General features: G+C 41.0%; 1 protein-coding gene across 4 annotated transcripts in view; it reads left to right on the top strand.

Moving 5' to 3' along the window:
• The window catches only part of setd9 (SET domain containing 9), a 48,260-nt gene that overhangs the window by 24,475 nt on the left and 4,879 nt on the right, over window positions 1-18,906 (top strand). For 3 of the 4 annotated variants that reach the window (XR_009515682.1, XM_059989381.1, XM_059989383.1), the window contains one exon: window positions 48-153. The exons of the other annotated variant lie outside the window; for it this stretch is intronic. Coding sequence is in view for 2 of the 3 variants with exons in the window: in XM_059989381.1 (XP_059845364.1) it covers window positions 48-153 (106 nt within the window). In the remaining variant the exon portion in view is untranslated. Of the gene's footprint in view, window positions 1-47; window positions 154-18,906 lie in introns of those variants that run through there. 4 annotated transcript variants of the gene reach the window in all.

Below are 18,906 nucleotides of genomic sequence, written 5' to 3'. Positions count from 1 at the left end.
TTTACTTGTTAGTATGAAAAATAATCCTGTCAACTGCTGTGTTGTAGAGAAAGAAGCCAATGTATGCTATCAGGAATTTGATGTCCCCAAAACCTTTCCTCTCGAGTTCCGTCAGTACATTCCTAACGTCAACTACAGGCATGATGCAGAAAGGTTGGTCCTTTTGATTACCTCTTTTTAATGCATCAGACATTAAGATTAGGAGATAAAAATCCAACACTTTCAACAGGAATTGCTACAGTGACTGCTTATTGTTGTACTAAAGAAGGAGAAGGATGTGAAGTATTTCGGATTAGTCACATATTTTCAATTTTTGTTCAATATCATTCTGTTTTTATATTTAGAAAGATGGTCAAGATTTCACACAGCAACATGACACAAAATGTAGTTGCGTTGCAGTTTTTAAAAAATTTGCACATTGAATGAAAGAGTGTTTCCCATCAGTGAGATTCTAGGGGTACTAGAGAGAAACTCACGTGAGCAGTCTAGAACAAGGAGGCATAACTGACAATCAACCTTAATAAGAGCTAGCGCTTTCTCAGAGAAAAGCTGGTGGACATCTACATATAATCCTCTTCCCCAAAACTGCTGGAAACTCTCAACAGTTTGGGCAGCTGTGGGTCCTGATGGTGGGTCTTGGATCTGAAATATGAACTCAGTTTCCAGACTGTTGAATGTTGTAGTATATTCTGTTTTTATTTCAGATTTCCAGCATCTGCAGCTTTTTCAGTTTGTTAGATCCTGCTCCTTTGCTAGATGCACATCAGGAGGCAATTGAAGAACGAGGAGAGGCAAGGAAGGTGGGTGGTGAGGGATTTCCAGATTACGCAATTGGCCTAATTGCCACTCATGGAAAAAGTGTTCCGAAATGGAGATGAGCAGGTTCAAACCTGAATGGTGTTTACAATTGTAAAGGAAGGGGGGTGGGGAAACACAAAACGATGCTAGGACTTAAACTCTATATGTTGGACAATGGGGAAGTTGTTGCAGGCAGAGCCCTGGAGAGTGTTAGATAGGAGCTGAAGGTTTGGATGAAGAATTAAATAATAGTGTTGAATGCACTGAGTTTTCACTAAAATCATATACGATGATTAGGAACTAGCAGAGAACATTCAAAGCAGTTGTTTTTGATGTTTTCAAAAAAAGTGATTTACATCATTTCATAGCTATCATCGTCTCTGATCATCATACCTTCTGCTAGAGCCTGAGCCAATAGCCAAGGTTGAGGGCAGAGATTAAGTTAAACTGTAGCAGGTTTCTGATGGGACCTGTTGCTTACTGGGGGAAATTGTTTGGTTTTATGGGGGTGGTAAAGGTGTGTTGGCATTGAAAGAGGGACAAGTCATGAAAACAAAGCTAGCACTGCAGTTAAAGCCAGGTAATTGTTGTGACGTAAATAGAAATTGTTTTGCCCTCAATCGCCCCTGAAGGAAAACAAGCAAACAGGAAAGACAAATACAACAGAGTCATGAGGCTGCAGATGCTGGAATCGGAGGCAAAAAAATGCTTCTGTGTGAGCTCAGTGGGCCAGACAGCACCTCTGGAGTGAAATGGACAGTCAGCCTCGTGGATTGAGACCGCTTCAACTCAACTAAAAAAGAAGAGGGAACTGGTAGGAGGAGCTGGAGAGAGTGGGAGTGGAGCAGAAGTAGGTGGCACCTGGTGGGTGGATCTAGAGTAGGTGAGATGTTGGATTGGCTGCTGGGAGAAGAGGAGGGTGGAAATAAGTGACAGCCACTGGAGGGTGGTAAGTGCAGGTAGCAAAGACCATAAGATATAGGAGCAGAATTAGGCCATTTAGCCCATTGAGTCTGCTCTGCCATTTCATCATGGATGATCCAACTTTCCTCTCACCTCCAATCTCCCGGTATCCCTTCATGCCCTGATCAATCAAGAATCTTGTAATCTCTCCCTTAAATGTACAAAAAGACTTTGCCTCCACAGATTCACCACTCTCCGACTAAAGTCGTTCCTCATCTCCTTTCTAAAAGGACGGCCCTCTATTCTGAGGCTGTGTCCTTTGATCTTAGACTCTCCGACCAAAGGAAACATCTTCTCCATATCCCCTCTATCAAGGCCTTTTACCATTCAATAGGTTTCAATGAGGTCACCCCTCATTCTTCTGAATACTAGCAAAACCAGGCCCAGAGTCATCAAACGCTCTTCATATGACAATCCATTCAATCCTGGAATCATTTTTGTGAACCTCCTTTGAATCCTCTGCAGTTTCAGCACACCCTATCTAAGGTGATGGGCCCAAAACTGCTCACAATTCTCCAACTGAGGACTCACTAGTGCTTTATAAAGTCTCAACATCGCATCCTTGCATTTATATTCTAGTCTTCTTGAAATGAAGACTAACATTGCATCTGTCTTCCTCAGCACCGACTCAACCTGCATATTGACTTTTAGGGAATCCTGCATAAGGATTCCCAAGTCCCTTTGCACTTCAGTTTTTTTGTATTTTTTCTCCATTCAGAAAACAGTCAACCCTTTCATTTCTTCTACCAAACTGCATGACCATACATTTCCCAACACTGTATCCATCTTCTATTTCTTTGCCCATTTTTATAATCTGTCTAAGTCCTTCTGTAGCCTCTCTACATCCTCAAAACTAACTGCCCCTCCACCTGTCTTCATATCATCTGCAAACTTTGCAACAAAGCCATCAATTCCATCATCCAAATCGTTATAACGTAAAAATAATCTGTCCCAACACTAACCCCTGTTGAACACCACTAGTCACCAGCAACCAGCCAGAAAAAGCTCCCTTTATTCCCACTCTTTGCTTCCTGCCAATCAGCCACTGCGCTAGAATCTTTCCTGTAATACCATGGGCTCATAACTTATTAAGCAGCCTGATGTGTGGCACCTTATCAAAGGCCTTCTGGAAATCCAAGTACACAACATCAACCAATTCTCCTTTGTCTATCCTGCTTGTTATTTCTTCAAAGAATCCCAACAAGTTTGTCAGGCAAGTTTTTCCCTTGTGGAAACCATGCTGACTATGGCCTATTTTATCATGTGCCTCCAAGTACCCTGAGACCTATCCCTAACAAACGATTCCAACATTTTTCAACCGTTAAGATCAGACTAACTGGCCTATAGCTTCCTTTCTTCTGCCTGTCTCCCTTCTTGAAGAGTGAAGTGATATTTGAAATTTTCCAGACTGCCAATCCTTGAAAGATCATCACTAATGCCTCTACGATCTCTTCAGCCATCTCTTTCAGAACTCTGGTGTGTACACCATCTGGTCCAGGTGACTTATCTACCTCAGACCTTTCAGTTTCCCAAAAACCTTCTCTCTAGTAATGACAACATCATGCCCCCTGACACCTGGAACTTCCACCATGAAGACTGATGCTAAATACTTACTCAGTTCATCCGCCGTTTCCTTGTCCCCCATTACTACAACCCCAGCATCATTTCACAGTGGTCTGATATCCACTCTTGCCTCTCTTTTACACTCTATGTATCTGAAGAAATTTTTGGTATCCTCCTTAATATTATTGGCTAGCTTACTTCTGTATTCCACGTTTACCTTAATGACTTTTTAGTTGCCTTCCGTTGGTTTTTAAAAGCTTCCCAATCCTCTAACTTCCCACTAATTTTTGCTCTATTATTTGCTCTCCCTTTGGCTTTTATGTTGCCTTTGACTTCTCTTGTTAGCCATGGTTGTGTCATCTTTCCTTTAGAATACGTCTTCCTCTTTGGGATCTATATATCCTGTGTCTTCAAAATTGCTTCCAGAAATTCCAGCCATTGCTGCTTTGCTGTCATCCCTGCCAGTGTTATTTTTTCCCAATCAATTCTGGCCAATTCCTTTCTCATGCCTCTGTAATTCCCTTACTCCACTGTAATACTGATACATTTGACTGTAGTTTCTCCTTTACAAATTTAAGGGTGAATTTATCATATTATGATCACTTGCCCCTAAGGGTTCTTTTAAACTAAGATCTCTAATCAATTCTGGTTCATTGTACAACATCCAATCCAGAACTGCTGATCCCCTAGTGGGCTCAACCACGAGCTGCTCTAAAAAGCCATCACATAGGCACTGTAGAGACTCCCTCTCTTGGAACCCAGCACCAACCAGATTGAAGTCTCCCATGACTATTGTAACATTGCTCTTTTGGCATGCATTTTCTGTCTCCCGTAATTTGTAGACCACGTCCTTACTACTGTTCTGGGGTATGTATACAACTTACATCAGTGTCTTTTTGCCCTTGCAGTTCCTTAGCTCTATCCATAATAATTCAACACCTTCCAACCCTATGTTACTTCTTTCTCATGATTTGATTTCATTTTTTACCAACAGTGCAACACTGCCCTCTCTGCCTTCCTGCCTGACCTTTCGATACAATGAGTGTCCTTGGACATTATACTCCCAGATGTAATCTTCTCTCAACCATGACTTCAGTGATACCCACAACATCACATCTGCCAATTTGTAACGGCCTCAAGTTCATCTATACTGCGCACAATCAAATAATACACCTTCAGTCCTGTATTCACCCTTTTCAATTTTGATTGACTTTTACATTGCAGCTCATCCTGTTGACTGCAATTTTGCCCTATCAATAGCCTCTCCTCGCTACACGTTGCCTCTGTTTGTAAACTAGCCACCTCATCTTCAGTACTATTAACCACCTTTCCTATGATAATTCTTGCATTGAAATATATGCAACTCAGGACACTATTCACACTATGCTCAACCTTTTGATTCCTAACTTTGTCTGTGGTCTTACTAACATCTGCCTCCACAGCCTCCTATCTGTTAATCAAACAAATGAATCGCCTATCACCACAGCATGTCTCTTCTCCCCACTTCTCTACCGAATCACAGAGGCAGACTCGGTGCCAGAGACTCGACCACTGTGACTTTCTTTTCTTAGGTGACTACCCCCCCACCCCCAACAGCATCAGAATCAGAATTGGGTTTATTATCACTAGTATGTGATGTAAGATTTGTTACTTAGCAGCAGCAGTTCAATGTAATATATAATATAGAAGAGAAAGAAAAATAAATAAAATAATAATAAATCAATTACAGTATATGTACATAGAATAGATTAAAAATCATGCAAAAAAACAGAAATACTGTATAATAAAAAAGGTGAGGTAGTGTCCAAGGGTTCAATGTCCATTTAGGAATTGGATGGCAGAGGGGAAGAAGCTGTTCCTGAATCACTGAGTGTGTGCCTTCAGGCTTCTGTACCTCCTACCTGATGGTAACAGTGAGAAAAGGGCATGCCCTGGGTGCTGGAGATCCTTAATAAGGGACTCTGCCTTTCTGAGACACCACTCCCTGAAGATGTCCTGGGTACCTATACAAGAGAGACGGGTTACACCTGAACTACAGGGGGACCAATATCCTTGCAGGGAGGATTGCTAGTGCTATTGGAGGGGGGGGGGTGGGGGGTTTAAAACTAGATTTCCAGGGGGATGGGAACCAGAGTGCCAGAGTAGATAGTGGATCAGGGGTGAAAATAAATTATGTTAAAGTTTCATGCAAAGTCACAAATAGAAGGGTTGTGTGTGGTGGTAATAATCTCCTGAGGTGTGTCTATTTCAATGTGAGGAGTATTGTGGGGTAGGCAGGTGAGCTGAGGGCGTGGAATGACACATGGAATTATGACATTGTAGCCATTAGTGAAACTTGGCTACAGGAGGGGCAGGACTGGCCGCTTAATGTTCCAGGGTTCCGATGTTTCAGACGTGATAGAGGCAGAGGGATAAAGGGTGGGGGAGGGGGGTGGCATTGCTAGTCAGGGAAAATGTTACGGCAGTGCTCAGGCAGGACAGATTAGAGGGTTTGTCTACTGAGGCCATATGGGTGGAGCTGAGAAACAGGAAAGGTATGACCACATTAATAAGGTTGTATTATAGACCACCCAATAGTCAGCAAGAATTGGAGGGGCAAATCTGCAGAGAGATAGCAGACAACTGCAGGAAACATAAAGTTGTGATAGTAGGGAATTTTAATTTTCCACATATTGATTGGGACTCCCATACTGTTAAAGGTCTAGATGGGTTAGAGTTTGTAAAATGTGTTCAGTAAAGCTTTCTAAATATATAGAGGTACTGACGAGAGAGGATGCAATATTAGATCTCCTATTAGGTAACGAGTTCGGACAGGTGACGGAAGTGTGTGTAGGGGAACACTTTGGTTCCAGTGATCATAACACCCTTAGTTTCAGCTTGATCATGGATAAAGATAGATCTGGTCCTTGGGTTGAGGTTCTAAACTGGAAAAAGGCTAAATTTGAAGAAATGAGAAAGGACCTAAAAAGCATGGATTGGGACAGGTTGTTCTCTGGCAAGGATGTGATTGGTAAGTGAGAGGCCTTCAAAGGAGAAATTTTGAGAGTGCAGAGTTTGTATGTTCCTGTCAGGGTTAAAGGCAAAGTGAATAAGAATAAGGAACCTTGGCTTGCTAGGGATATTGGAACTCTGATAAAGAAGAAGAGAGAGATGTATGATGTGTATAGGAAACGGAGCAAATAAGGTACTTGTGGAGTATAAAAGGTCAAAAAAAAATACTTAAGAAAGAAATCAGGAGGGCTAAAAGAAGACATGAGGTAGTTTTGGCAGTCAAGGTGAAGGGTAATCCAAAGAGCTTCAACAGGTATATTAAGAGCAAAAGGATAGTAAGAGATAAAATTGGTCCTCTTGAAGATCAGAGTGGTTGGCTATGTATGGAACCAAAAGAAATGGGGGAGATCCTCAAATGAGTTTTTTGCATCTGTATTTACTAAGGAAACTGGCATGGAGTCAATGGAAATAAGGCAAATAAATAGTGAGGTCATGGAACCTATACAGATTGAAGAGGAGGAGGTGCTTGCTATCTGGAAGAAAATCAGAGTAGATAAATTCCCAGGACTTGACAGGGTATTCCCTCAGACCTTGAAGGAGACTAGTGTTGAAATTGCAGGGGCCCTGGCTGATATATTTAAAATGTCGGTATCTACAAGTGAGGTGCCAGAGGATTGGAGGATAGCTCGTGTTGTTCTGTTGTTTTAAAAAAGACTCTAAAAGTAATCCGGGAAATTATAGGCGGGTAAGTTTGACGTCGGTAGTAGGTAAATTATTGGAAGGAGTACTAAGAGATAGGATCTGCAAGTATTTGGATAGACAGGGACTTATTAGGGAGAGTCAACACGGCTTTGTGTGTGGTAGGTCATGTTTAACAAATCTATTGGAGTTTTTTGAGGCGGTTACAAGGATGCAGTGGATGTTGTCTACATGGACTTCAGTAAGGCCTTTGACAAGGTCCCCCATGGGAGGTTAGTTAGGAAGATTCAGTTGCTAGGTACACATGGTGCTGTAGTAAATTGGATTAGACATTGGCTCAATGGGAAAAGTCAGAGAGTGGTAGTGGAAGATTGCTTCTCTGAGTGGAGGCCTGTGGCTAATGGTGTGCCACAGAGATCAGTGCTGGGTCCATTGTTATTCGTCATTAGTATCAATGATCTGGATGATAATGTGGTAAATTGGATCAGCAAATTTGCTGATGATACAAAGATTGGAGGTGTAGTGGACAGTGAGGAAGGTTTTTTTTTATTAGTTTTTTTTATACATTTTCTACATCGCTACAGATAAAAAAAACCCAAATCAAAATGAAGAACATTAATACAGTGCAAAAATAAACATACAATAATAATATAATACAAAAAAGGATAATTGAGAATGCACCCAAATTGAAGACATGTAAAATTAGTATCCTCCCCAAGCCCTGCAACAGAAAAAGAACTCCAGACCAACCACAACACAATATAGAGAATATGAATCAGGACAATCAAACCCCCAAAACTGTAAATACACTTAAAAACAGAAGATAATAATGCCTACTACCAAAAAAAAAGGAGCTGAAAGCAAGGGACCAAAAAAAAGACCTTAGTTAAGAGGAAGGTGATGAAAGTACTCGATAAAAGGTTCCCAGACCTTATGGAACTTTATATCCGAATTAAGAACTGAATAATGAATTTTTTCCAGGTCTAAGCAGGACATAATATCGTTAAGCCATTGAGCATGTGTGGGCGGGGCAACATCTCTCCATCTAAGGAGGATTAAACATCTAGCCAGGAGAGAGGCAAAAGATAATATTCGACACTTAGTCGAACTCAGACGTAAATCTGTCTCACCCAAATAACCGAACAAAGCAATTAAAGGGTTTGGTTCTAGGTGGTGATTCAGAATGTACGATAATGTTATGAAGACATCTTTCCAAAACTTCTCCAAGCTAGGACAAAACCAGTACATATGAATGAGAGAGGCCTCGCCCCTTTTGCATTTATCACAAAGAGGACTAAAATTAGGGTAAAATCGAGATAGTTTAGATTTAGACATTATGGGCTCTATGAACAATCTTAAACTGTAAAAGGCAATGGCGAGCACAAAGAGAGGTTGAGTTAACCGATTTGAGAATCGAGTCCCAAGTCTCATCAGATAAGGAGGTATTTAAGTCATGCTCCCAAGCCATTTTAATTTTATCCATAGGGGCACGTCATAAGGCTGCTAATTTATCACGAATTAAAGATATTAAACCTTTACCTAGTGGATTAATAGAAAGAAATAAATCCATAACATTTTTCTCAGGCATTTCAGGGAAGTTAGGAATTAAAGGATTAATAAAGTGTCTAATTTGGAGATATCTAAAAAAATGAGCATTGGGCAGATTGAATTTAGCAGAGAGCTGTGAAAAGATGCGAAGCGATTATCAATAAAAAAAAATCTTCAAATTGTCTAATGTCCTTCCTATACCAATCATGGAATGCTGAATCATACGTAGTAGGTAAAAAAGGGTGATTATGTAAGATAGGGCTAGAAAAGCAAAAACCATGGAAACCATAAAATTTCCTAAACTGAGCCCATATATGCAAAGTGTGTCTAACAAGAGGATTAATTATTAATCTGGACAAACTACTAGGGAGTACAGAGCCAAGAATTGCAGAAATAGATAAATCTTCAGTGGAACTCAACTCCATTGCCACCCAATTAGGGCACTCGGGTTGGCCATGGAAAAAAGACCAAAAGGTAGCACAACATATATTGGCTGCCCAATAATATAAACAAAAGTTAGGTAAAGCCATGCCACATTCTTTTTTAAATTTTGGAGATAAACTTTATTAATTCTAGAGCGTTTATTCTTCCACAGATATGACAAAATGATAGAGTCTAAGGAATCAAAAAAAGATTTAGGAATAAAAATTGGGATTGATTGAAATAAATATAAAAGTTTAGGGAGAACATACATTTTGACAACATTAATATGACCTACCAAAGACATAGATAGAGGTGACCATTGTAACAGACTGTTTTATAGTATATGAAAGATTGGCAAAATTTTCATGAAAAAGATCTTTAAACTTCCTTGTGACTGTAATCCCAAGATAAGTAAATTGATTATGAACTACTTTCAAAGGGAGATCACGGAATGTTAATTCTTGTGCTTCTTTATTAATTGGGAAAAGTTCACTCTTATGTATATTAAGTTTATAGCCAGAGATCTGGCTAAACTGATCAAGAAGTGAAAACATTGGAGGTAAGGATGTAGGTGGATTTGAAAGAAAAAGTAATAAGTCATCAGCATAAAGAGTAACTTTATGCTCAACACCCCCTCTCCAAATCCCGGTCAATTCAGGACAATTTCGAAATGCTATCGCCAAAGGTTCTATAGCCAAATCAAAGAGAAAGGGACTTAAAGGGCATCCCTGATTGGTGCCACGTTTGAGGTTAAATAACTGGGATTTCTGAATATTAGTCAAAACAGAGGCAGTAGGACACAGATACAGCAATTTGATCCAAGAGATAAAACTTTAACCGAGGTCAAATTTTTCTAAAATTGCAAAAAGGTAGTTCCACTCTATATGATCAAATGCTTTCTCCACATCGAGGGGAAATAACACATTCAGGAATCCCAGTTGGAGGGGAATATAAAATGTTAAATAAACGCCGAATGTTAAAAAAAGGAAGATGGTTTTTAATAAAACCAGTTTGATCCTCAGAAATAATAGAGGGAATAACAGTTTCCAATCTATAAGCCAAAACTTTGGCCAAGATTTTAACATCAACATTAAGCAAAGAAATCGGCCTATATGAGGAACACTCTGTTGGGTCTTTACACTTTTTTTAATAAAAGAATAATAGATGCCTCATTAAAAGAGGGTGGCAATTTACCGTAATTAAACGAATCAGATAATACTGAGAATAACTGAGGAGAAAGAAGTGAAGAGAATGATTTATAAAATTCTACAGGGAACCCATCAGGTCCAGGAGATTTCCCTGAAGACAATGCAGAAATTGCAAATGATATTTCTTCTGATGATATAGGCGCATTAAGTTTAGCTTTAAAATCAGATGAAAGCGAAGGAATATTCAGATTATTTAAAATGATCAACAGAGATATTCTCATTCAGAGATTCAGAGGAATAAAGTCGAGAATAAAAATTTTTAAATGCGTCATTGATTTCTAAGTGATCCGATGTAAAGTCTCCATTCCCCTTCCGGATCTTTGTAATATGTTGTTTGGCTTTGGAACGCCTCAGCTGATTGGCTAGAAATTTACCCGATTTGTCACCATGAATATAAAAGCGACTCTTACTTTCGAGAAGTTGGCGTTCGACAGGTTGAGTGGACAGAAGATTAAATTTAGTTTGGAGTTCTACACGCTTCTTGTATAGTTCAGGGTTCTTAGTTTGAGCATACAGTTGATCCAATTCTTTAATCTGATTAATGAGGTCTAATCAATCTGCACAGGACTTTCTATTAAGATTTGCTGTATAGGAGATTATTTCACCCCTCAAATATGCTTTCATGGCATCCCAGACAATCTGGGATGACATTTCAGATGATGTATTGGTTATCTGATCCTTAATAAATTTTAGAAAATCATCATCCGATAATAAAGCCGAGTCAAACTACTAGTGTTTATTCCTCTGAGGGAGACCAGGAAGATTTAAAGACAGAGTAATTGGTTAATGGTCAGAAATCAGTATACTCTGATAATCAGAAGAATAAGTTGATTATCAAGTAAAAAATAGTCAATTCTAGTAAAAGTATGGTGAACATGTGAAAAAAAAAGAATAGTCTCTCTCAGTAGGATGAAGGAAATGCCATATATCAGAGATACCATAATTAGAGAGAGAAGAGTGAATAGCTAAGGCAGATTTAGTAGGTGGTCTGGTAACAGAGGACGATCGATCCAAATTAGGATCTAACCAACAATTGAAATCGCCACCCAGTATAAGAGAGTATGAGTTTAAATCTGGTAGTGAGGAGAAAAAACGTTCAAAAAATTAACATCCATCAAAATTGGGAGCATATAGGTTTGCTAGTATAATTTACCAGAAACAATAATAAAATGGCCATTTGTATCAGATATCTTATTATGGAGTTCAAAAGGAATATTTGAGTTAATAAGGATGGAGACCCCCCCCCCCCCCCCCCAGCTTTGGTGAATAAAAATGCTGACCCGCCCACTTTGACAAAAGCCGAGAATTATAAAAACTACGAATATGAGTTTCTTGAAGGAAAGCAATGCCAGCTTTGAGTTGTTTAATATGTGAGATGACCTTCCTTCTTTTAACAGGATGATTCAATCCCTTTACATTCCAGCTCACAAGTTTAAGTGTATTAACCATTATCAATTGTTAGTGCATAGAAAGCAGCAGGCATATAAAAAATCAAGCAGTACAATAACAGTCTGGGAGCAAAAATGTAAACATAAATCTGTAGAATCAAAACAGAGACAAGTCCTGAATAACAAAGGAAAACAAAAGGAACGGTGAATAGTGTTGGAACTGGAGAATCCACCCCACCCTTGCAACCCAAAACTAGACGGCTACCTAAAAAAGCAGCTAGCTCTACCAAAAAAATTAACCCAAGTATGAATTCCAGTTCTGTGTCGTTAACAAAAGTTCCGTATAAATACTATAGCAAATAATAACTAATTTATGCACTAGAAAACAGAATTACAAATAGGAACAACTTCAACAGAAGTATAGAACTTAATACAAGGAAAATCAGAAGAAAACTAAAACTAACCTACCCGCGAAAAATTATAAAAGATTAAAAGAAAAAAAAAGGAAGGAGAAAAGGGGGGAAATTATAAATTCAAAGAGAGTACTTATCAACCATTTACAGAAAAAAAAGCAAAACTTAAACTATGAATCAACCAACAGGGAGGCCTTCAATAAAAACTCCAAACCTCCAAAACAAGTTAAAGTCAATTGTAGATCTCTACAGATAACTTATACAAAAATAAAATATATTACACAAGTACAATCTAAAATTCCACAGGGAAACATTAAACTTAGATTATCTATTTAGAAAAAACACACCAAGTCCAGGAAGAGATTGACTACAGCCCTTAGAGTTTCAATAGATAATGTCTGAATTATTCAAGTAAAGTCTGAGTTCGGAAAAAATAGTTTTACTTCGAGAAGTACTTAACAACCATTTTAGAAGGTCAGGCCGGTTCCGAAGAAGACAGGGTGGCCGGAAGACTTCCAACAAATGCCTCAGCCTCCTTCACTGATTTAAATCACTTATAATCTCCAGTAGTAAGCATAATTTGAAGATCGGCTAGATTTCGAAGAGAGGGTCTGAATCCGCGATCAAAAAGCACTTTCATTACACCTTTAAACTCAGCACGCATCTTCAGAATCTGGGGGGCAAAATCCTCCATAAAACGAATGACCATATTTTGAAAAGCAAAAGTACCTCTGCAGCGTGCCTCCATCATCAAACGGTTTTTCACCTGGTATTTTCACCCGGCCATGGACGGGAACCCAGAGTTGCACAGGGAACATACATCCTGTGAGCCCCTTCAAGCTCAGGTGGAGTCGGAAGAAATTCTTTCCCAAAAATCTCAGAGAAAATAGGAAAAAAAATCAACGGGAGAGCCCCGTTCGGTGGTCTCTGGCAAACCAAGAATTCGTAGATTGCAACGTCTGCTCTGGTTTTCAAGATCCACCATTTTGGAAAAAAGTTTACTATTCTTCTCCTCTAGGTTGGAGCAGAGAGTTTCAAGATATTGAACACGGCGTTTTAAATCTTCAAAAGTTGAGTCAATACGAGATAAATGTTCAGTATGTTCATCCACTCTAGCATTAATCTGATCCAATTTGGAATCCAGCTGGTTGAAAGAAGTTCTAAATTCATTTCTAAAATCCATTAAAATATCTTGTCGATGTTGTTCCAGAACAGTGAGAATGTCAGCCGGCAAAGCCGTAGAAGTTTCCTTTTTCCCGGTTTTAGTACTTTTGGTAGCCATTATAAGATAGATGTGTTCGCAGGCAGGTAAAGGAGAACTAATAAAATACCTAACTAAGGTTTAAGAAGGGAGACATATAGTGCAAAGATAGGAAGAATGATGGAGCAAAAGTTTGGAGCAACTAAACAATCGCCATCTTACCGGAAGTCCCCAGTGAGGAAGGTTTTCAAAGCTTGCAGAGGGATCTGGACCAGCTGGAAAAATGGGCTGAAAAATGGCAGATGGAGCTTAATACAGACAAGTGTGAGGTATTGCACTTTGGAAGGAAAAACCAAGGTAGAACATACAAGGTAAATTGTAGGGCTCTGAGGAGTGCAGTAGAACAGAGGGATCTAGGAATACAGATACAAAATTCCCTCAAAGTGGTGTCACAGGTAGATAGGGTAGTAAAGAGAGCTTTTGGTACATTGGCCTTTATAAATCAAAGTATTGAGTATAAGAGTTGGAATGTTATGGTGAGGTTGTATAAGGCATTGGTGAGGCTGAATTTGGAGTATTGTGTGCAGTTTTGGTCACCAAATTACAGGAAGGATATTAATAAGGTTGAAAGAATGCAGAGAAGGTTTACAAGGATGTTGCTGGGACTTGAGAAGCTGAGTTACAGAGAAAGGTTGAATAGGTTACGACTTTATTCCCTGGAGCGAAGAAGAATGAGGGGAGACTTGATAGAGGTATATAAAATTATGATGGGTATAGATAGAGTCAATGCAAGCAGGCTTTTTCCATTGAAGCTAGGGGAGAAAAAAAACCAGAGGACATGGGTTAAGGATGAAGGGGGAAAAGTTTAAAGGGAACATTGGTGGGGGGGGCTTCTTCACACAGAGAGTGGTGGGAGTATGGAATAAGCTGCCAGATGAAGTGGTAAATGCGGGTTCACTTTTAACATTTAAGAAAAACTTGGACAGGTACATGGATGAGAGGTGTATGAAGGGATATGGGCCAGGTGCAGGTCAGTGGGACTAGGCAGAAAAATGGTTCGGCACAGCCAAGAAGGGCCAAAAGGCCTGTTTCTGTGCTGTAATGTTCTATGGTTCTACTTTGTAGGCTAGTACCCAAGATGGAGCAGACTATATTTACAACCCTCTGCAGCTTCTTTCAGTCCTGTGCAGTAGCCCCTCCATACCAGACAGTGATGCAGCCTGTCAGAATGCTCTCCATGGTACAGTTATAGAAGTTTTTGACTGTATTTTTGACATGCCAAATCTCTTCAAACTCCTAATGAAGTATAGCCTCTGACTTGCTGTCTTTATAACTGCATCGATATGTTGGGACCAGGTTAGATCTTCAGAGATCTTGACACCCAGGAACTTGAAGCTGCTCACTCTCTCCACTTCTAGTCCCTCTGTGAGGATTGGTATGTGTTCCTTTGTCTTACCCTTCCTGAAGTCCACAATCAGATCTTTGGTCTCACTGCCATTGAGTGTCAGGTTGTTGCTGCGGCACCACTCCACTAGTTGGCATATCTCACTCCTGTACGCCCTCTCGTCACCACCTGAGGTTTACCAGCAATGGTTGTATCGTTAGCAAATATTGTCAGCCACATAGTAATGTGTACACAGAGAGCAGAGCAGTGGGCTAAACACACACCCCTGAGGTGCATCAGTGTTGATCATCAGTGAGGAGGATATGTTATCACCAATCTGCACAGACTGTCGTCTTCCAGTTAGGAAGTCGAAGATCCAATTTCAGAGGGAGGTACAGAAGCCTAAGTTTTGCAACTTCTCAATCAAATTGTGTGAATGATGGTATTAAATGCTGAGCTATAGTCGATGAAGATCATCCTGACATAGGTGTTTGTGTTGTCCAGGTGTTCTAAAGCTGTGTGGAGAGCCATTGAGATTGCGTCTGCTGTTGATGTATTGTGGCGATAGGCAAATTGCAATTGGTTCAGGTCCTTGCTGAGGCAGGAGTCCAAAGTGATAACCGGTTGTTGACAGAGATGGTTACAGGGATACTCTGCACTACAGAGGTACCCTTCCTGAGGGTCACCCAGTTTTCTGTGTCCTGCACCTTGGGTGTAACTACCTCTCTATATGTCCTGTCTATCATCCATTCAGCCTCCTGAATTATCTGGAGTTCATCCAGATCCAGCTCCAACTCCCTAAAGTGGATTGTTAGAAATTGCAGCTGAATGCACTTCTTGCAGTTGTAGTCATCAGGGACACCGGAGATCTCCCTGCCTTCCCACGTCCCGCAAAGGGAGCATTCCACTATACTGCCTGTCATCCTTACTGTCCCTAATTGAGCAGGCATAAAGAAGGGAAAAAACTGGAGCTTTTCTTTCCTTTGCTTTCTGTGAGTGAAACCTCTCTTTGCTGAAGCCTTGCAGGGCTAAAGCCTCAAGATCACCAATCTGATGACAGCCGCTGCAACGATGCGGCTGCACTTGCCCCTGTCTTCCTTTAACTTGCTTAATCTTGTTAATCAATCCCAAATGCCGAATGGCTGCTGGTCAAAGTTCTTTGTCACTGTATCGACCCGCTGCCGCCTTTTATCCTGGGGCAATGGACCTGATCAAAGCCCCCTCCTCTCAGAGCTTCCAATGTCAGGATTGGCCGCTGGCCCAACATGGGAATCGATATTTATTTGCTAAACACAAAGATAATTCCATATTTACAAATTATAGACAATGCTTTCTTTTGAAACTACATATAAACTTCACACCTTCTGATTTTGCATCCATCCCGCAGAAGCCAGCAGCGTCTGTACTGGGATCCACAGCTTTGTAGGAATCTATTGTTTCCAAACTGAATCCACAATACATTATGAAGGAACAGAAGGACTGGTAACCAAAGCCATTTCCTAAATGTAAATGACCTAAACCCAAAAATCACTCTGACAGTCCCTCCTCTTGGCCCTCCTAGACAAAAATAAATTTGTATCAGGAAAGGCCAACCTAGGAGTAAAAACACCCCCACAGGGGGCAGTATAGTCTTTTGTTAATGGACTTTACTGACCCATATAGCCGAGTTAGTAGTTGCCGCAGTCTCTCTGAGTTCCCCGGGTGTTTTAGTTCCGTCACTATACCCTGAACAGCAGTCAGTGCATCAGTTATAGGGTACTGTTTATGGGGTTTATACAAACCCTCCTCTATCTTAACTGGGTTTATCTGTACTCGATCACAATCTTGCTTGTGTTTACCCCACACTGCTGAGAATTGCTGGCTCCCCTCTCTAATGATCGGGGCAGCTGCCAGCCAGGTTCTGTATTCTATTGGTTGTACATGTTTGCTGCCCCTGATTTGTCCATAATATTTCTCCCTTCCCCGAATCTATAATGGCCCCTGCTTCCCTTAGGACGTCTATTCCAAGGATGGTGCCCCCGATATTTGGACATACCCAGAAATCCACTGGAAGCTGCACACCCCCCCACCCCATTTACTAGCTCTATGATCTGATCGACCATCAGTTTGGTCAGACTGGGCACCGATGGGGTGAGACATTGTGTGTCTGTTGTGATGTTCACCTGTTCTTCTTTCATCTTTCAGACACTGCCCCAACCCTGTCTCAATAGGTTGCATCTCTAGCATATCAACTCCTTTACCCTCCCACGTCTATTCCAACAATTCCTTGCCTTGTGACCTGGTCGCCGGCAAGCAAAACAAACTCTCTTGGACATCACAGCAGCGACATCCACCATAGCCACTTTACGATCTCTCTTGCACTTTCTTCGGTCTATCTCACTGGCCCATGAAACTATAGCAGTAGGTCGACCCCATTGCTGTCCCGAAATCTAAACCTTCCTGGTGGGCTGAGCGCAGGCCTTCCTTTATCATTTCCTGGATGACTTCTGATTATCCAACTCGGAATACTCCTCATACGCTCGATATTTACGTTCTGCATAATCCATGGCCGTCTCATCTGCTTGAATCACTGCCATTATCGTTCCCTGGTTACTATCACCTCCCCCCAATCGCTGCCTCACTTCCCCTTTAAAAGAGTGATATCTTTCTTCATTGGCGTTCCCAGTAGTTACCCAGGTCCCATCCCACAACCCCTGGGCCATTCTGTCCCACATATTCCTCAGGCACTTTGCCTTCACTAACACATGTATATTTTTAGGTTGCATCTGGTGAATTTCAACCATTTCCTTAAGTTGACACCAGAATTCCAAATTCCCACATGCAGATATAAGTGAGGGCAGCTCAGGCAAAATGCTGTTCCTCCCCAGGGTGAAGGGCTTATGAACAGTCGGAATTAAGGTCAAGGGCCGGCTCAGATCATCAGGGTTCGTAACCTGACGTTGCCTGATCTCAATAGGTGCCATTCTGGCAGATATATCTGGGTAAAACCTCTCCCCGAGTTATCTCCACAATAATTCCCATACTAGCAAAATATAAAAGATGGGTACCAGTTAAACAGCACTTACTTAAAGCCACAGTACTAGTCTGCAATCTGCCACTTTTGAGCACCTTAACCCATGATGTCTGCTGTATTCCTTTACATCACACTCATAAAACATGTACGTTAAAATGCAGCTCCCTGAATGAGTGAGTTTCCACACCCCCCACTCTGGTGTCCTGAATCGTCGGTAACCACACTTCGCAACTGGTAGCTCTGTCCCAGCACATTAATACACAAACTTTCATCTCTTACATAAACAAACATGTACGTGCACACACTACTTTTATGTCTACCAGTTCAACTCTCCACGTTCGTGATACCTCGTTTTCCCGTGTACCACCGACCCGAACAGATCCCAGTGTGTGTGCTAATTTTAGAAAATACTCACCCACTTAGACTGCTAAAATCGCTGCCCCCACATTGGTCATGAGGGTTTTCCACTTCTGACACCAAATGTTGTTGCATGAATGAAATCGCCGGACAGAGTTACTGGTAGATACAAAGCAGCTTTCTTATTTGAGTAAACAAGGTACAGCAGGCATCATATGGAGACACTTTCGGTCGAAAGGTCTGCTGGTCCAACGTGGGGCTCGATATTTACCATAGAGCATTACAGCACAGTACAGGTCCTTCAGCCCTTCATGTTGTGCCGACTCATATAATCTTTGAAAAAGTACTAAATCCACACTACCCCATAACACTCTATTTTTCTTTCATCCATGTGCCTGTTCAAGAGGCTCTTAAATACCCCTAATGTTTTAGCCTCCATTACCATCCCTGGCAAGTCATTCCAAGCACTCACAACCCTCTGTGTAAAAAGAAAACTTACCCCTGAAGTCTCCCCTAAACTTCCCTCCCTTAATTTTGTACATATGCCCTCTGGTGTTTGCTGTTGGTGCCCTGGGAAACAGGTACTGACTATCCACCCTATCTATGCCTTTCATAAGCTTGTAGACCTCTATCAAATCCCCTTTCATTCTTCTACACTCCAAAAAGAAAAGTCCCAACTCTGCTAACCTTGCTTCATATGACTTGTTCTCCAAACCAGGCAACATCCTGGTAAATCTCCTCTGCACCCTCTACATTGCTTCCACAACCTTCCTATAATGAGGTGACCAGAATTGAACACAATACTCTTAAGTGTGGTCTCACCAGAGATTATGACCTCTCTCCTCTTGAACTCAATCCTCCGTTAATGAAGCCTAGCATCCCATAGGCCTTCTTAACTACCCTATCAATCTGCGCAGTGACCTTGAGGGATGTATGGATTTGAACCCCCCAAGGTCC

Source organism: Hypanus sabinus, chromosome 14 (assembly GCF_030144855.1).
Source record: "Hypanus sabinus isolate sHypSab1 chromosome 14, sHypSab1.hap1, whole genome shotgun sequence".
Lineage (NCBI taxonomy): Eukaryota > Metazoa > Chordata > Chondrichthyes > Myliobatiformes > Dasyatidae > Hypanus > Hypanus sabinus.
This window is presented reverse-complemented; position numbering and strand designations above follow the sequence as displayed.